General features: G+C 43.2%; 1 protein-coding gene across 1 annotated transcript in view; it reads left to right on the plus strand.

Annotated features, from left to right (window-relative positions):
* Positions 1-14833, plus strand: part of Lama4 (laminin subunit alpha 4) — a 147448-nt gene extending 132615 nt beyond the window's left edge. The window contains exons 33-38 of the mRNA XM_052751417.1: positions 1213-1368; positions 2525-2684; positions 6035-6165; positions 8121-8214; positions 8619-8738; positions 14385-14833. Coding sequence (XP_052607377.1) covers positions 1213-1368; positions 2525-2684; positions 6035-6165; positions 8121-8214; positions 8619-8738; positions 14385-14530 — 807 coding nt within the window. The 3' untranslated portion in view covers positions 14531-14833. The remainder of the gene's footprint in view (positions 1-1212; positions 1369-2524; positions 2685-6034; positions 6166-8120; positions 8215-8618; positions 8739-14384) is intronic.
* The last annotated feature ends 1091 nt before the right edge of the window (positions 14834-15924 follow it).

Raw genomic sequence — 15924 nt, forward strand, 5'->3', positions numbered from 1 at the left:
GTGGCCTGACAGAAACAGCCATGTCAAAATTCTGAGGCTGTGCACCCAGAGTTCAATTTCAATCATTTATTAATTGCTTATTTTAAAAGTCTTCAACCATATATTAGACAGTCACAGGCTAATTGTAATTATTTTAACCGAAGTCCCAGTAATCAACATGAGCTAAAGTTCAGTTTCTAATGAATTTTTTTTCTTTTCCCCCACTAACCAGTAGGCTAAGTTCATAATTTTTGACAACTATTACTGACTTTCTTTCAAAAAGTAGTCCATGGGAGGAGGTATGAAGCAAGTAAACCACTTGGAAGACAGGCTCTTCCGATGGGGAGTACCTAAACACTGGAGGTAGCCAGTGAGTGTGGAGCGGCTCTTAGAGTCCACTGTACAAGGTGTGTTACAGTTAACTGTAGAATGTGGCTGGTTGTAGAAGGATTTTTCTTTGAACTGCCACCTCACCAATAACCACATGGAGACATTATTAATTATGAAAGCCAAGCCTTAGCTTAGGCTTGTTCCTAAGTAGTTCTTATAACTTAAATTAAGCCCTATTTTTTTAATCTATGGTCTGTCACGTGGCTCCATATCTCATCTCTCCATACTACCCACCCTGCTTCCTCCACACTGGCTAGGGACTCTGCCTTCTTCCCCCAGAGATCTCTCTCTGCCCACAAGTCCCGCCTAATCTCTCCTGTGTAGCTGTTGGCTGTTCAGCATTTTGTTACACCAATCACAGCAATACACCTTCACACAGTGTACGAATATCCCACAACAGCTGGTCAGCTAGGAGGAGGTTCCACCCTGCCAAAAATATAACCCATACTCAGCGATGGAACCTATAGGTCATTCAACCTAGAGATAAGAAAATAGGTGAACACTTGCCTTAATGCATGAAGAGGTAAACCCAAGGAGAGCCAGAGGGGGAAAAAAGCCAGAATACATAAAGCAAGGAGGCCTAGAGACAGTTGTAATAAAGATGTCTGCTCCGGGACAAAGAATCAAGGAATAAAGTTAATGACACTCGAAGAGCAGGATAGCCGAAAGCCCACTAAGAGGAAGGGAGAAGGCTGCTGACCTTCAGAGACGGGGTCACGGTTCTGAGAACCTTCTGTGCCTTCCCACAGCATTGCAATACCAGGGTTAGGAGGGTGGACAACACAGCCTTCCCCCAGTGTGGGGTCATCACTAAGCCGGGCTATTCTCCTCCTCTCCATCCAGGTGATATTTATTCGGGAAAAGAGCAGTGGCCGACTGGTCATCGATGGTCTGCGAGTCCTAGAAGAAAGCCTTCCGCCAAGTGGGGCTGCCTGGAAAATCAAGGGTCCCATTTATCTGGGAGGAGTGGCTCCTGGAAGGGCTGTGAAAAACATCCAGGTAAGCCAGCTGTGGCGAGACTGAGTCGCTGACCCTTGAACCGGAAGATCACTGATTCCAGGTCCTCATTTCACAGAGGAGGAAGCTAGCAAAAGTGAAACAGGTTTTGCTGGAGAAGAAGCATCCTAGGCTGTCCCGTGGGCTTTTCCTGTCTGCCCTGGGACATTACAAAATCAGCTGTCACCTTTTGATTTAAAATAGACGTGAGATGAGGGCATCTCATTAGTTCTGCAAGTTCCTATAATTTTATGTAAAGCTACACCAAGACCAGAGAACAAGTCATTCCACTATATTACTGAGTGGGAAAAAAAACAATCAAAAAAACCCTCCTGCTCATTTAAATTCAGTTCCATTTTTTTTCTTTCTCACATATAATTTTTAAATATGCAAGGAATATAGGTATAAGTGGAAGGATTGAGAATATAAGAAACATTTTTGTAAATTGAATTGTAACTATTACATGTTTTTAAAATGTTTCTCAGTGAAAGGAAGGTATCAAAGGACTTAATTTATCTAGACATAGATTTGATTTTATCACAGTGTCAGTACAATGTTAAGATCCCAGAAAAGGCAGTTCACAGTATAATTAGACTTGAAGTAAACAGCCCCAATTCTGGGACAATCATTTTTCACTGTTTCCAAATGTAGTATAAAATCAGTTGTCTAAAAGTGACCCAAGTGCCATGTCCTGTAGTATGATTCACAACTATCGTAGTAGTATAGTTCATAATAATAGTATAAATAATGTAGTATAAATTCACAATGACATGATGAGCTAATGAGGACAGTTCGGCAAGCTTCCTACCGTTTGCATAGAATTTTCCTCCACATCATGATCTTGGGCCCAGCTGCCATTCCTGGAGGCAAATGAATAATACTAAACAATCTTCAACTGGAAAACCACAGCTGTAACTTATTTCATCACAACCTGTGGAAACATTTCCACGGCTTAATCACTACACGCTGATGTTATGAAGGACAAAATTCCACCCTCGATGAATTAGTTAAAAGTAATTACCTGGAGCAATATTGATCATTCAGAAAGGTAGAATGAACAAGGGGTGTCTTTTCCTCTCAAGACTCACTGGTTTACTTTCCCATGGTGCATCTAGCACTGGGCTAGGGGATTTGAAGTAACCTCTTCTTCTTCCTTCAGATTAACTCCGTCTACAGTTTCAGTGGCTGCCTTGGCAATCTGCAGCTCAATGGTGCTTCCATCACCTCAGCCTCTCAAACATTTAGCGTGACCCCATGCTTTGAAGGGCCCATGGAGACAGGAACTTACTTTTCGACAGAAGGAGGCTATGTGGTTCTAGGTAATTATGTGTGATTATGGTTGGCTCCAGCTAAACTCAAGTTAAAGCTTGCTCCCCCGGGGCAGCACATCCAGAATGGGGGCCTGTGAGAGGTGATTTGGTCATTGGAAAGATGAAAGGTGTTCTTGTGTGATGACTGTTGACTCTCTGAAGACAGCGCTGTTCACCATCAGAGTGAGTTGTATAAAGCAGCCTTGGCCGCTCTCCTCTCTCTGCACACATCCACACACACACCCTTCCACTTCTACAGTGAGAGTCTCAACAGATGTTGCCACCATGCTCCTAGATTTTTCAGCCTCCGGGACTGTGAGCCCCTTTCTTTATAAATCAACCAGTGTCAGGTGTCCTGTAGCAACATAACAGATTCAGACAAGGATGTATGTTGAAAGCAGGAGTCCTGAAATGCTTTTTTCCTGGAGAAAATTAACAGGGAATTTTAAGCCCAAAGTTAAAATTTAATAATGCCAAGCTCATCTCTGTAAGATCCCCCATTCCTGTAAGGTCCCTCATTCCTGTAAAGTTCCTCTTTCCTCAAGGACCACTGTCATCTCCTTTACTGTTTCAGACGAAATATGCAACACCAATCCTTGTTGCTTTCATTGGCCAAACTCCTGGGTGCAGACCATTTTGATGCAGAACTTCCTGCACTGCCCTGTGACCTGGTCTATGTCAGCTCTTGGCCACCTTATTCCTCAAAGTTTTCTTGTTTGTTAGTATGAACTATTGTCCCCACTGAAGGAAATTACATTCCCTCCCTCTTGCCGCTCTGAAACCCCAGTACAGCACTGTCTTTCAGAGATCTTAGTCTGAAGATTTTCTCCCAACCATTACTGCCCTGCTCATGCATTCAGCAGCTTTTATTGCATGCCACCTATATAGCAGTCTGTGTGCACACCACCTGTACAGCAGTCTGTGTACACACCACCTGTACAGCAGTCTGTGCACACACCACCTATACAGCAGTCTGTGTGCACACCACCTGTACAGCAGTCTGTGTGCACACCACCTGTACAGCAGTCTGTGCACACACCACATGTATAGCAGTCTGTGCGCACACCACCTGTACAGCAGTCTGTGCTCACACCACCTGTATGACAGTCTGTGTGTACACACCACCTGTACAGCAGTCTTATGCACACCACATGTACAGCAGTCTGTGTGCACACCACCTGTATGGCAGTCTGTGTGCACACCACCTGTACAGCAGTCTGTGTACACACCACCTGTACAGCAGTCTGTGTACACACCACCTATACAGCAGTCTGTGTGCACACCACCTGTACAGCAGTCTGTGTGCACACCACCTGTACAGCATTCTTTGCACACACCACATGTATGGCAGTCTGTGCTCACACCACCTGTACAGCAGTCTGTGCTCACACCACCTGTATGACAGTCTGTGTGTACACACCACCTGTACAGCAGTCTTATGCACACCACATGTACAGCAGTCTGTGTGCACACCACCTGTATGGCAGTCTGTGTGCACACCACCTGTACAGCAGTCTGTGTACACACCACCTATACAGCAGTCTGTGTGCACACCACATGTATGGCAGTCTGTGCACACACCACATGTATGGCAGTCTGTGTGCCAGGTGATGGACTGTAACAGTTCCAAAAACAAAAGAAATCCTAGGAGACTATACCCAGCCTCTACCTAATCCACAGCAACAAGGATCCTAAATATAAAGGATTAATCCTTCTTAATGATCTAGTCCCTTTAATAGGTTCGAAAAAAACAACCATTAGGGATTTTGCGCAATCTCTGATAAAGAACCATGATGTAACCAGGTACACTTTCTTACACAGCCATTCACGTCCAGTAGAATGTGACTAGAGGCAGTTGCCCTCTGTCTACCTCAGGATTTTGCTTTCCTTCGGTGCCCACTCCCATTTACTCCTACTAAAACATACACCAAAGTTTCTTAGTCTTTAAAGAATTCTAAAGTTTGGACAGTTTGAAATGTGTAGCCAACTGTATAATTTATGTCTGTTCCTTGAGCATTGTCTAATACCAGGAGGGCTAGGTATGGTGGTGCACATCTTTAATCTCAGCACTCAGAATCTCCATGAGTTTGAGGCCAGCCTGGTCTACATAGCAAGTCCCAGGCCAGCCAGGGCTACGCAGAGAAATCCTGACCAAAAGCAAGAAGAAAGAAAAAAAATGTATTGGGAAATAAAATCTTAAGTTATTTATGAGGTAATATGTCAAGTAGACACTATTAAAATGCCTAGATTTGCAACAAGCCTTTAAATACCTGTATATGTATGGGTGCAGGGTGTGCACATGAGTGCAGGTGCCAGAAGAAGAGGTCTGGTCCCATGGAGCTGGAGTTACAGATGGTTGTGAGCTGTCCAGGAACTGAACTCTAAAGAGTAGCACATGCTCTTAACTGCTAAACCATCTCTCCAACCCCACAGCTACTCTTTTTTTTTTTCTTTTAAGATTTATTTTATGTGTATGAGTGTTTGCCCACCACATGCATGCCTGGTGTCCACAGAATCCAGAAAGGGTACTGGGTCCCTTGTGAGTCGCCGTATGCATGCTGGGAATTGAACCCAGGTCCTCTGAAAGGGCAGCCAGTGCTCTTAACCACTGAAGCCATCTCTCCACCTCCAGCCCCACCCCCACTGGGCTATTCTTAATAGGTCACCATAGTAACAGTTTCCAAATACTAGCACCAGTTAATTTGGGGGTTAAACTTGTCTTAAAATACAGCTAACCAGACCTCTCCAGTGACTACAATATGATGTCTATCTTCCATATTTGCATCCTGGAGCCTTCTAGGCAGGGCTCCTCATCCTCCATGGGGAACCAGCTAGGCATACCCATGGAACCATCCAGAGCCGCTTCTAGGGCTCTCCAAGTTTTCCAGCCTCTGTATATGGCTTCAAGTTATGGCTCTGCCCAGATTTTCCTGCTCTCCTTTTTTTTTAATTATGTATGTGTGATATGTGTCTTCAGATTCCATCCTTTGCCCCAAATGCCCTACCCTCCTCACTTTTATTTATTACTGTGTGTGTGTTATGATGGGGGTGGGCACATGCCACAGCAAGTGTGTGAGATCACAGGACGATTGTGGGGTTGGTTCCTTCCTTCCACCTTTACCTGTGTTCCAGGGATGGAACTCAGGTTGGCTGGCTTGGACAGCAAGTGCTTTGCCTGCTTAGCAACCCTGCCAGCCCCTCCGCTCTCTTAAAAGAGTAAATGGTCCTGCGAGCTGGAATGTCAGTGCCCTGAACTCTCACAGCATATGGAGTACTTTTAGTGTGTTGTCATCATAAAATCATGCCATAGCTAGAAATTTTATTTTTCTCATCTTGGTAATTTCTATTTCTCTCTGCAGATGAGTCTTTCAATATTGGATTGAAGTTTGAAATAGCATTTGAAGTCCGTCCCCGGAGCAGTTCTGGAACCCTTGTCCATGGCCACAGTGTCAATGGAGAATACCTGAATGTACACATGAAAAATGGGCAGGTAGTGTCCTGAGAAATAGCAGTCTATCTTGTCTAACCTGGAATGCTGATGTAAAGCAGCAGATGTATTTCACAGAATTATTTCATTAGTCTTTCTAATGGAAAAAAGGAAAGTTGAACATGAAATTTAAGTATGTGCAATGCAGGTGTTCACACTCATGTGCTGGGAATTGATTGGAACAGAGTCATGGCCAGGCAACGGTGAAACATACCTTTAAATCCCAGCACTTTGGAGGCAGAGCCAAGTGGATCTCTGTGAGTTCGAGGCCAGCCTGGTGTACAGAGTGAAATTCAGGACAGGCCCCAAAACTACACGGAGAAACCCTGTCTCGAAAAACCGGAAATAAATAAATAAATAAATAAATAAATAAATAAATAAATAAATAAGTAAGTAAATAAGTAAATAAGTAAATAAGTAAATAAGTAAATAAATAAAAGAACAGAATCATGAAAATATGGCAAAGCTACCAAAAATTACCAATAACAGCATGGCATTTTAATAAAAGAATTAGGCCAAGCAGTGGTGGCGCATGCCTTTAATCCCAGCACTCGGGAGGCAGAGCTAGGCGGATCTCTGTGAGTTTGAGGCCAGCCTGGGCTACAGAGTGAGTTCCAGGACAGGCTCCAAAGCTACATAGAGAAACCCTATCTCGAAAAACAAAAAAAAAAAAAACAAAAAAAAATTAAAAGAAAACTTTTTAGCAAATAGAAGTAAAAATATGTCCACTTTCCAACATTCACAAATGTGAAATCATCTTTCTAAATATTTATATGCTTATCACAGATGTATATATACATACATGCATATTATTCTCAGTTACTAGAAGTTTGTATTATGTTATAATTAAACACCACATTCACCCTAAGATATTACTAAAGAATATTTGGGAAGATATTCAAATAAGTTTAAAGGAAGAGACTATTTTCATTATGCCTCAAACTTAATATAACCACGTTTTTATTTGGGTTATAATGCACTCAATTAAGGCAGAAAAATAAAATAGCTTTCATAAGACTCTGAAATGAATCCCCAGCATATTTGTGTGTGTGACATTACAGATGCATATTATATACATTATATATTAGTGTTGTATATTATTTTAGCAAATAATATATACTGTATATATTATACATATTAGTTACTAGGTATTGGGTACTATTCTAAAAGATTCATAAGTGTGTATCGACTTAGGCCTCCTGTCATCTCAAGGATGTATATAGTACTTTATATCTGAGAAAAGTGGGGCAGAAAACAGATAAATGGAAGCTAAACAGTTTGGCTTGAAAGTTCATTCTCTTCAACAGTATCTTTTATTTTTCCATTTCTGATTTAAAAAAATTTCATTCAATATATTTTGATCATGATATTCTCCTCCCTCAACTTCCCCCAGATCCTCTCACCTCTCCCCCCACCCAATTTTGTGTTCCTCTCTCTCTCAAAAACAATGGAAAAGCAAAGAAGGAAAAGATCAAGAAGACAAACTTGCCAGAGAGCAAGAGCGAGAGAGAGTGAGAGAGAGACAGAGAGAGAGAGAGAGAGAGAGAGAGAGAGAGAGAGAGAGAGAGAGAGAGAGAGGGGAGAGAATCAGTCCACAAAAGTACATTGAGTTTGTTTTGCGCTGGCCAACTACTCCCAGGCACAGGGCCTGCCCTCCTGCTTGTATAAACAGAACGTACTCTATAAACTCAGCAAAGTCGTTCTATGACAGTTCCTACCATTCCTCTACATCCTGTCCAGTAGGATAATTTTGTCCTCTCTCCAAAGATTTAAACTAGATTCACTTAAACTCTTTCTATCACCTATCAAAGAGTGACCCCTTGTGTTCACATTGCAAATGGAATCAGGCACGGGTATTTATTGAAAGTATTGCTCCTCGGTGGTAAATTAGTTAGGAAATTCAGTTTCACCGTGATGATAAGTTAAAACTAACTGTATAACGTGCCCCATCTGCACAGGTCACAGTGAAAGTCAACAATGGCGTCAGAGACTTTTCTACCTCAGTAACTCCCAAGCAGAACCTCTGTGATGGCAGATGGCACAGAATCACAGGTGAAAGACTTGGAGTGTCCTGTGCAGGCCTGAGCCTGCACAGCACATGGGGTGGGGGCGGGGGATGATGTGACCTTATATGATACCTGACAGATGATAACAAAAAAGAATAAAGGATCGTCAGACTAACATGTGAACATTGAATACATGACAATGAATGTTGCCAAAATAGAAGACATGGGAATTTCGGAGCAAAGAAACAAGTAGAAGTGTGTTCTGATAATCCTCCTTTCTAAGGAGAGTGTCACCACAATTGCTCAGTTAGATGTGCTTAGACATCGTTGCTGTTTCTGGGGTAGAGAAGTATGGGGATCTGGAATGTATTGGTATTATGATAAACTAGTTTCTTTCATGTAAAAATTACCGCACTACCAAGTATGACCAGTCTTTTTCCTGTCTTTCAGTTATTAGAGATTCAAATGTGGTCCAGTTGGATGTGGATTCTGAGGTGAACCATGTGGTTGGACCATTGAATCCAAAGCCAGTTGATCACAGGGAGCCTGTGTTTGTTGGAGGTGTTCCAGGTAAGCTCTTCAGAGAAGGGACAGGCTTCCAAATCCAGAAAACCTAGTAAGCTCTCATAATTGTTGTTAGTATATTAAAAATTGGGCCATGTATTGTCATACCACCTAAAAATTCAGAGGGTTTTGTATGCAGTGGTCCTTAATGAAAGAGCAGTAAAGCGCTGAGTTTGCTCCCAGCACTGAAGAAGAAAAAAAGAAAGGAAGGAAGGAAGGAAGGAAGGAAGGAAGGAAGGAAGAAAGAAAAAGAAGTAAAATGCCAAAACGTATAACTCCTCATTCAAGATTAATAACACGTAAGAATTAGCATGCACACCAGGAGATAGCAATCCCTCCTGCCAAGTTTAATTCTCTCTCTCCTCTCCCCTCTTTCTCCTTTAGATATCCTCTACACATACACAGACACTACAGAGAGCACTCATTCATGATGACAGTGCTGTTGGACCTGAGATCCTTGAGGATTCAAAGTTCACTGACAATCACTCCCTTACACAATAGGGAAGAACGCACGCTTCCCCTGCCCAGAGTTAGTCTGCATTGTGGAAACAGCTGCAGACCATAAGTTACGTTGCTCAGATGGAATGGCGTTCCCTAAGAGAGTCTTCCATCTCCAGTCCTGTAAATAGCAGCCCAAATGGCGTCCAATTCAGGGTAGTGAGAGGACACTTATGGGGGGGAGGGGGGAGCTGCGATTACTTTACGCCCCTAGAACAATGACCATTATCTTACATTGAACAAGACTGTTTTTACGTATTTCTCTAACTTAGAAAAGTTGAAAGTGAGAGCTAGAGAGGAGGCTATAAGATGGAGATATGTAAGCTTTTCACCTGGAACTTGGTGGGAATTTCAGTAATCCAACTAGATTTTTTTAACTGTATCATATAAAAGCAGTCAAAAAGAAAGAAAGGAAGAGGAAGGAAGGAAGGAAGGAAGGAAGGAAGGAAGGAAGGAAGGAAGGAAGGAAGGATCTACAGATAAAATCAAGCGTCTCACCTCATGTCCTCTCAAAATAGTAGCACTCCTCCTCTTTCTAGGATGATGTCTTCAGGTAGGAGCTGCGGTAGTTTGCATGAGAATGACCCCATAGGCTCCTATATTTGAATGATTAGTCACCAGGGAGTGGCACTATTTGAGAAGGATTAAGAAGTGTGACCTTAGCCGGGCGGTGGTGGTGCACGCCTTTAATCCCAGTACTCGGGAGGCAGAGCCAGGCGGATCTCTGTGAGTTCGAGGCCAGCCTGGGCTACCAAGTGAGTTCCAGGAGAGGCGCAAAACTGCACAGAGAAACCCTGTCTCAAAAAATCAAAAAAAAAAAAAAAAAAAAAAAAAGAAGAAGAAGTGTGACCTTGTTGGAGAAAGTATGTCACTGGGGGTGGTCTCTGAGTTTTCAAACACCCATTCCAGGCCCAGTCTTCTTCTCTCTCTCTCTCTCTCTCTCTCTCTCTCTCTCTCTCTCTCTCTCTCTCTCTCTCTCCCTTCCTCCCTTTTCCTCCCTCCCTCCCTCCACACTTACCTGCTGTATGAGGGAGAGAGAGCTACTTCTCCAGCACCATGCCAGCCTGCACGCCACCATGCTTTGCACCATGGTGAGAATTATGATAATGGACTAAGCCTCTGAAACTAGCAAGGCCCCAAATAAATGCTTTCTCTTATAAGAGTTGCCTCGGTCATGGTTGTCTCTTCACAGCAATAGAACTAAGATACTAACATTAACAATAATGATAACTCAGGAGTCAAAAGGCATAATTAAGACCCTCAAAAAGCAGCCCCCTCTTATATTTCACAGAGTTACTCCCACCACCGTTCCCCAATCCTCTGCCTCTGCTTTGGCTTTGATTCTGAAAGGGACTCTAGTGAAGGCCACCATTGCACCTCATGTCTGTACCTGTGAAAACTGTTCCATGTCAGTTCTGTTTCTCCACATTGCTTCCTTCCTAGAAATCACAGTATAGCTTCAACTCTTCCACAGGCTTCCAGTACACACAGGATTAAATTAAACAAAGCACACACCTGCCTCCTTTGTGCCCTCGCCTCTGGTCTCCCGGTACCATCTGAGAGTGAAATTCCTCAATGTTTCAGGAAGCTGTCTCTGCTCCAGGCCTTCCCACTGGTGCTCAGGGATTGAATTTCTAGTAAATGTTGCTCTTCGTTTTTCTTCTGGTACCTTTCCAAGGAACAGCTTCTCCCAGCCCTCCAACCTAGTTCCTTATTGATCCTCTGGACTTGCCTTTTCCTTCCATTCTTCCTCCCTAGGGTACACACAATACCACTGTTGTGAAACTGTATTACTTACTTTCCTATTACCATGATAAAACCATTGACCAAGGCAATTTGTAGGAGGAGGAGTGTATTTGGGCTTAGAGTTCTAGAGGGTTACAGTCTATGACAGCACAGTGAAGACAGGGAGGAGGTTTCAGGAAGCTGATCGCTTCATGAACAAGCACAGAGCAGAAACAGCCAATTCAAACAGTGTGTCTTTAAACTCCCAATGCCCGCCTCCAGTGATGTACTTCCTCTAAGAAAGCCACACCTCCTAAACCTCCCAAACAGCGCCCCCAGCAGGGAACAGCATCCTCAAATCCCTGAGATGTGGAAGACATTTCTCCTTCAAACCGTCACAGGTCACCACAGAACACCGCTGAAGCTAAGTGGTACACTGCCTGCTGACAGGGAACAGGACCTCACCCCATGCAGCACTCACTGCTAAGCACCTGCCTAAGCTCGTGGTGGCCAAGCAAGCTTGTCTCTCCAGTGTGAGAGTTGACAGCACTTGTTCCTCCTTGTACCTGAAGGTACAAGGTACCCTGTGATTCAACAGAACTTCATCTCTGACGTTCGTCTGCCTTCTGAGTCTGTCAGGACGCTCCACAGACTGAGTGAACAAGACACACCTAAAGCCACAACCAGGGTGTCCAACCCATATGAGGGATGGCAAAATTTCACTAGTGAGTGACCCTACAGTGACTAGCTTACTGTCGTCAGAACCACCAGCCCACTACACCACTGCAACTTTTCATTCCACCTAGAAAACATGCCAGCAAGCCTTCAGCATAAGCAATTATAATTTAAGCTGGATGTGATTAATTGTATCATCCTGAACAGCTTGAGATTAAGTCCACTAAAATCACATCAGAAACCAGGGCATTAAGAATGATAACTAAAGAAATTAAGCATCGATAGAAATCCTATATGCCCTGAATTCCCTTGAAATGGCAGTCACTCTTGTACAACTCACGACTTTGATAACACATTTTCTCATGTTCCGGTTTGCTCCCTGTGACTGTGATAAACACTGTAACCAAACCAGCTTGGGGAGAAATGGAGGAAGTCAAGACAGGAGCTCAGGCAGAGAGGCCCTGGAGGAATGTCATTTACTGCCTTGCTCCTCCTGGCTTATATACAGCTCAGGGCCAACGGCCCAAGTGTAGTACTGCCCTTCATGGAGTGGGCCCTTACACATCAATCATTAACCAAGAAAATACCACCAAAGACACACCTAAATCTCATGGAGGCAATTCTGCAACTGATGAGATTTAGGTATGTCTTTGGATGACTCTAGCTTATGACTCTAGTTGACAAAAAACTAGCTATGACATCTCACTAAAAAGTTAATAAATAGCCTGGCAGTAGTGGTATGTGCCTTTAATCCCAGCACTTGGGAGGCAGAGGCAGGTGGATCTCTAAGTTTGAGGCCAGCTTGGTCTACAGAGCAAGTTCCAGTACAGCTAGGGCTACACAGAGAAACCCTGTCTCCAAAAACAACAAAAAGATATAAAAATAAAATTCATTTAACTATTACACATACACACACACACACACACACACACACACACACACACACACACACACACACATCAACTTGCCTATATGGTAATTTAAAAGAATCTTTGAGATTAGCCCATTCCCAAGTCTAACCAATTACTATTGAAAACTCTATGTTCTTTTCTATAAAATATAGTCAAGTCTTCATTCCATCTTGGAAATATTCTCTCTTAAAATTAGGTGTTAGGGGGGATGGAAAAATAGCTCAACCGGTACAAGTGCTTGGTGCTTAAGCATGGGAACCAGAGCTCAGATCCCAGGACCCACAGGAAAGCCTGATATTGTCCATAGCATGCACATAACCCCAACAACGAGACAAAGACAGGAGGACCCATAGTTCAATAACTGAGCCTCAATAGTTCAGTATCATAGCTGGAAACAAAATAGTGCCCTCAGGGTTTAAGTCGAGACCCTGCCTCCAAGAAATGAGACAAAGAGAGATCGTGAAAGACATTTAACACACCCCTCTGAATTCTGCACACATAAGTGCATGCCCTACACACAAATGCACATACAACACACACACACACACACACACACACACAAACAACCATGTTAATTTTGTTAACCAATTACTTAGGGCCCTGGGGTACTCTTCTGTCACTAGATATAATTAATTTTATGGTAAATCATGCAGACCATAATTGCTATATTAATTATTTCCTCCAGATGATTTTCTGCATGAACCAGGGGTGGGCAGCTCAGGCAGAGTGGAAGCTGTGTTCCTCTGTGGCGGAGGCTGTAGAAGGTTCCTCTCAAGCTTTCACTCAGTTTTTATTCTGAGGATGAAGTCCTCAGAGCAAGCTTTGCAAACATGTGGCCATTGTAAATTAGATACAAAGAGAAGGAACTGCTCTCTGGGGTCCTTCCAAATCTAAAGCCTTATGATTACGGTTGGAAGGCAGAATGTGATTTCCACTCTGTTTTCAGCACTCAGCCTCCGTGCATGCGTACTCTACACTGGATAGAAGATGTACAGCTGCTTCCCGCGGTTTGCTCAGGGTCCTAGTTCACGTTCCTTCCCAAGTTAGATTGCAGAATCTTTTGTCTGCCGCCACTCACATAGCTGTGTGTTTATAATAATGAGCTTTGACTAAAGAGATTTTAATTTTATGATATTTATAAGCTCTCTAAGTTGCTTTAAATTATATTGCTTCTTTCATCCCAACACACCTAATTGTATATGTATAATTAATAAACAGCAGGCTTCTAGATACCTAATTACAATGACAGAAGATTCCTGACATACTACTACAAGACACCTGTGCCCATACAAAATCCATGCTGCCTACCACTTCCCTATTTATAGTTCTTAAACCCTGAGCTCAGAAAAATTAAATTTTACCTCATTTGAATTCATTATTTTCTCATTATTTCCATAAGCTTGGCAAAAACGTAGAGACTTAAGGGTGAAGGATAATGAAGATAGGAATTAAACAAAAACATTAACTCTGTCCAAAAATAACTTGGAAGCTCAAATTCCTTTCCCCTTCTCAGCAAAGCACAGTAAGCAAATGAGGCCTCGGGGAAATTAACTCTGAACAGCACAGTTAGAGCATGATAACTCACTGCTGAGGCTTCACGTACAGCCCACAGTATGCACAGAAATGTGATCATAGAAAACACGGCAAACATTAAAACCCCTCTGTGTTCTCATCCTTCAAAAGCGAGTGCTGGGCCTGGGAGTCTGCTAGAGAACCCTGTGCCTTGGCTGACGTGGAAATCATTTTGACAGTCTGAGCAATTTTCCAGTTTTTACTAGGAGGTAATGTGGGAGCCTAGAATTCCCCCACTGAAATTTCTGCTCTTTTTTATTTCTCTTTTCAGAGTCTCTTCTGACACCGCATTTGGCTCCCAGCAAACCCTTCACAGGCTGCATCCGCCACTTTGTGATTGACGGGCGCCCAGTGAGCTTCAGTAAAGCCGCCCTGGTCAGCGGGGCTGTGAGCATCAACTCCTGCCCTACAGCCTGACGTCGCAGGACTCTGCTGCCAACAAGAGCCCTTCCTAGCACTGAAATAAACACAGAGCCATTGGGGGAGAGGGGCAGAACTCCCTCCCCACGGAAGCTCTCACCTGGTTGAAGGGGATTTCAATAAATCGGAGACCAGCCACTTCCTATTTCTTATTTGAATTTATACAATGGGTCCAAAATTTTTGTCTGCGGTGGACAGCAATTGAAAAGGCAGCAGAATGCCTTATATTGAGAGCCCATGTACTTCAGCTGGCAATGTTACTGCTCCTGTCTCTAATAAAATAGAAGGGTTTCCAAACCAGCCATGGTATACAAGCCAAGTGTCACTAAGTTCTCAGAGTCGACAGCTTTTCAGGGGAGATCGGTCAACTTATTCCCAATGTTTGTCCTCAACTACTTCCTCTTATCTTGGATTTCCTGACTTGTTCACAACCTAAAATTAGGTGATCCACTTTCACCTTTACAAGAGTGTTTTCGATTTATAGCGGGAGTACCTGGTTTAGTGACAGTTCTAAGGGATTATGCTTTTATGGGGCTGGGGAGATAACTCTGAGCATAGAGGTGCTTGAGGACAAGCCTATGAGTTAGATCCTCAGCCCCCACACGGTTTCAGGAGAGTTAACCTATGACTTCCCAACAAATGCCATGTGTGCATCAGCATTTATAGGGTACTGTATGTGTGAGCACTCATGGGGCACGTGTATGCATGAGCATCAGCACTCACAAGGCACGTGGGTATAGTATTTTCTGGCTTGAAAGGAGGCCACCTTTTTACAGAGTTAGTACAGAGTTGGTTAAAGAGCATGTCCCACTTAAAACCACACTGTGACCTTCTGAAACCAAAGCCTCACCATGTACATGAACTTGAATCAGTTCTTAGATAAGACTTCACTCTCCCAGATTCAAAATGAAAAGTTTTATTTTTCTTCTTTCAGCTAAACATAGCATTATCAGTACTTGATGCAAGGGAAAAAATGAGTTATGTGTTTTTGTTTTGTTTTGGTTTGGTTTTGATTTTTCAAGACAGGATTCTCTCTGTAGCTTTGGTGCCTTTCCTGGAACTCACTCTGTAGACCAGGCTGGCCTTGAACTCACAGAGATCCACCTGCCTCTGCCTCCCAAGTACTGGGATTAAAGGCATGTGCCACCACTGCCTGGCCTTGTTTTTTTTTTTAATTTAGAATTTTTTTTATTCATTTTATGTACCAATCACAGATCTCCCTCTTTCCTCCACCCACTCCTCTAGACTGAATGGCTCAGTTGCCTTTAGCCTACTGGCTATGGGTGGGTTAGGACTTCTATTGGTCTTTTCTGTGTCAAACACACAGATTGCAAGCCCAGCGCCACTTTGAGATCTTTGGCAGCAGTTAATTCTGCCGCTCACACACGATT

This window comes from Peromyscus californicus, unplaced genomic scaffold (assembly GCF_007827085.1).
Source record: "Peromyscus californicus insignis strain IS unplaced genomic scaffold, ASM782708v3 Scaffold_22__1_contigs__length_63687245, whole genome shotgun sequence".
NCBI classification, from domain to species: Eukaryota; Metazoa; Chordata; class Mammalia; order Rodentia; family Cricetidae; genus Peromyscus; species Peromyscus californicus.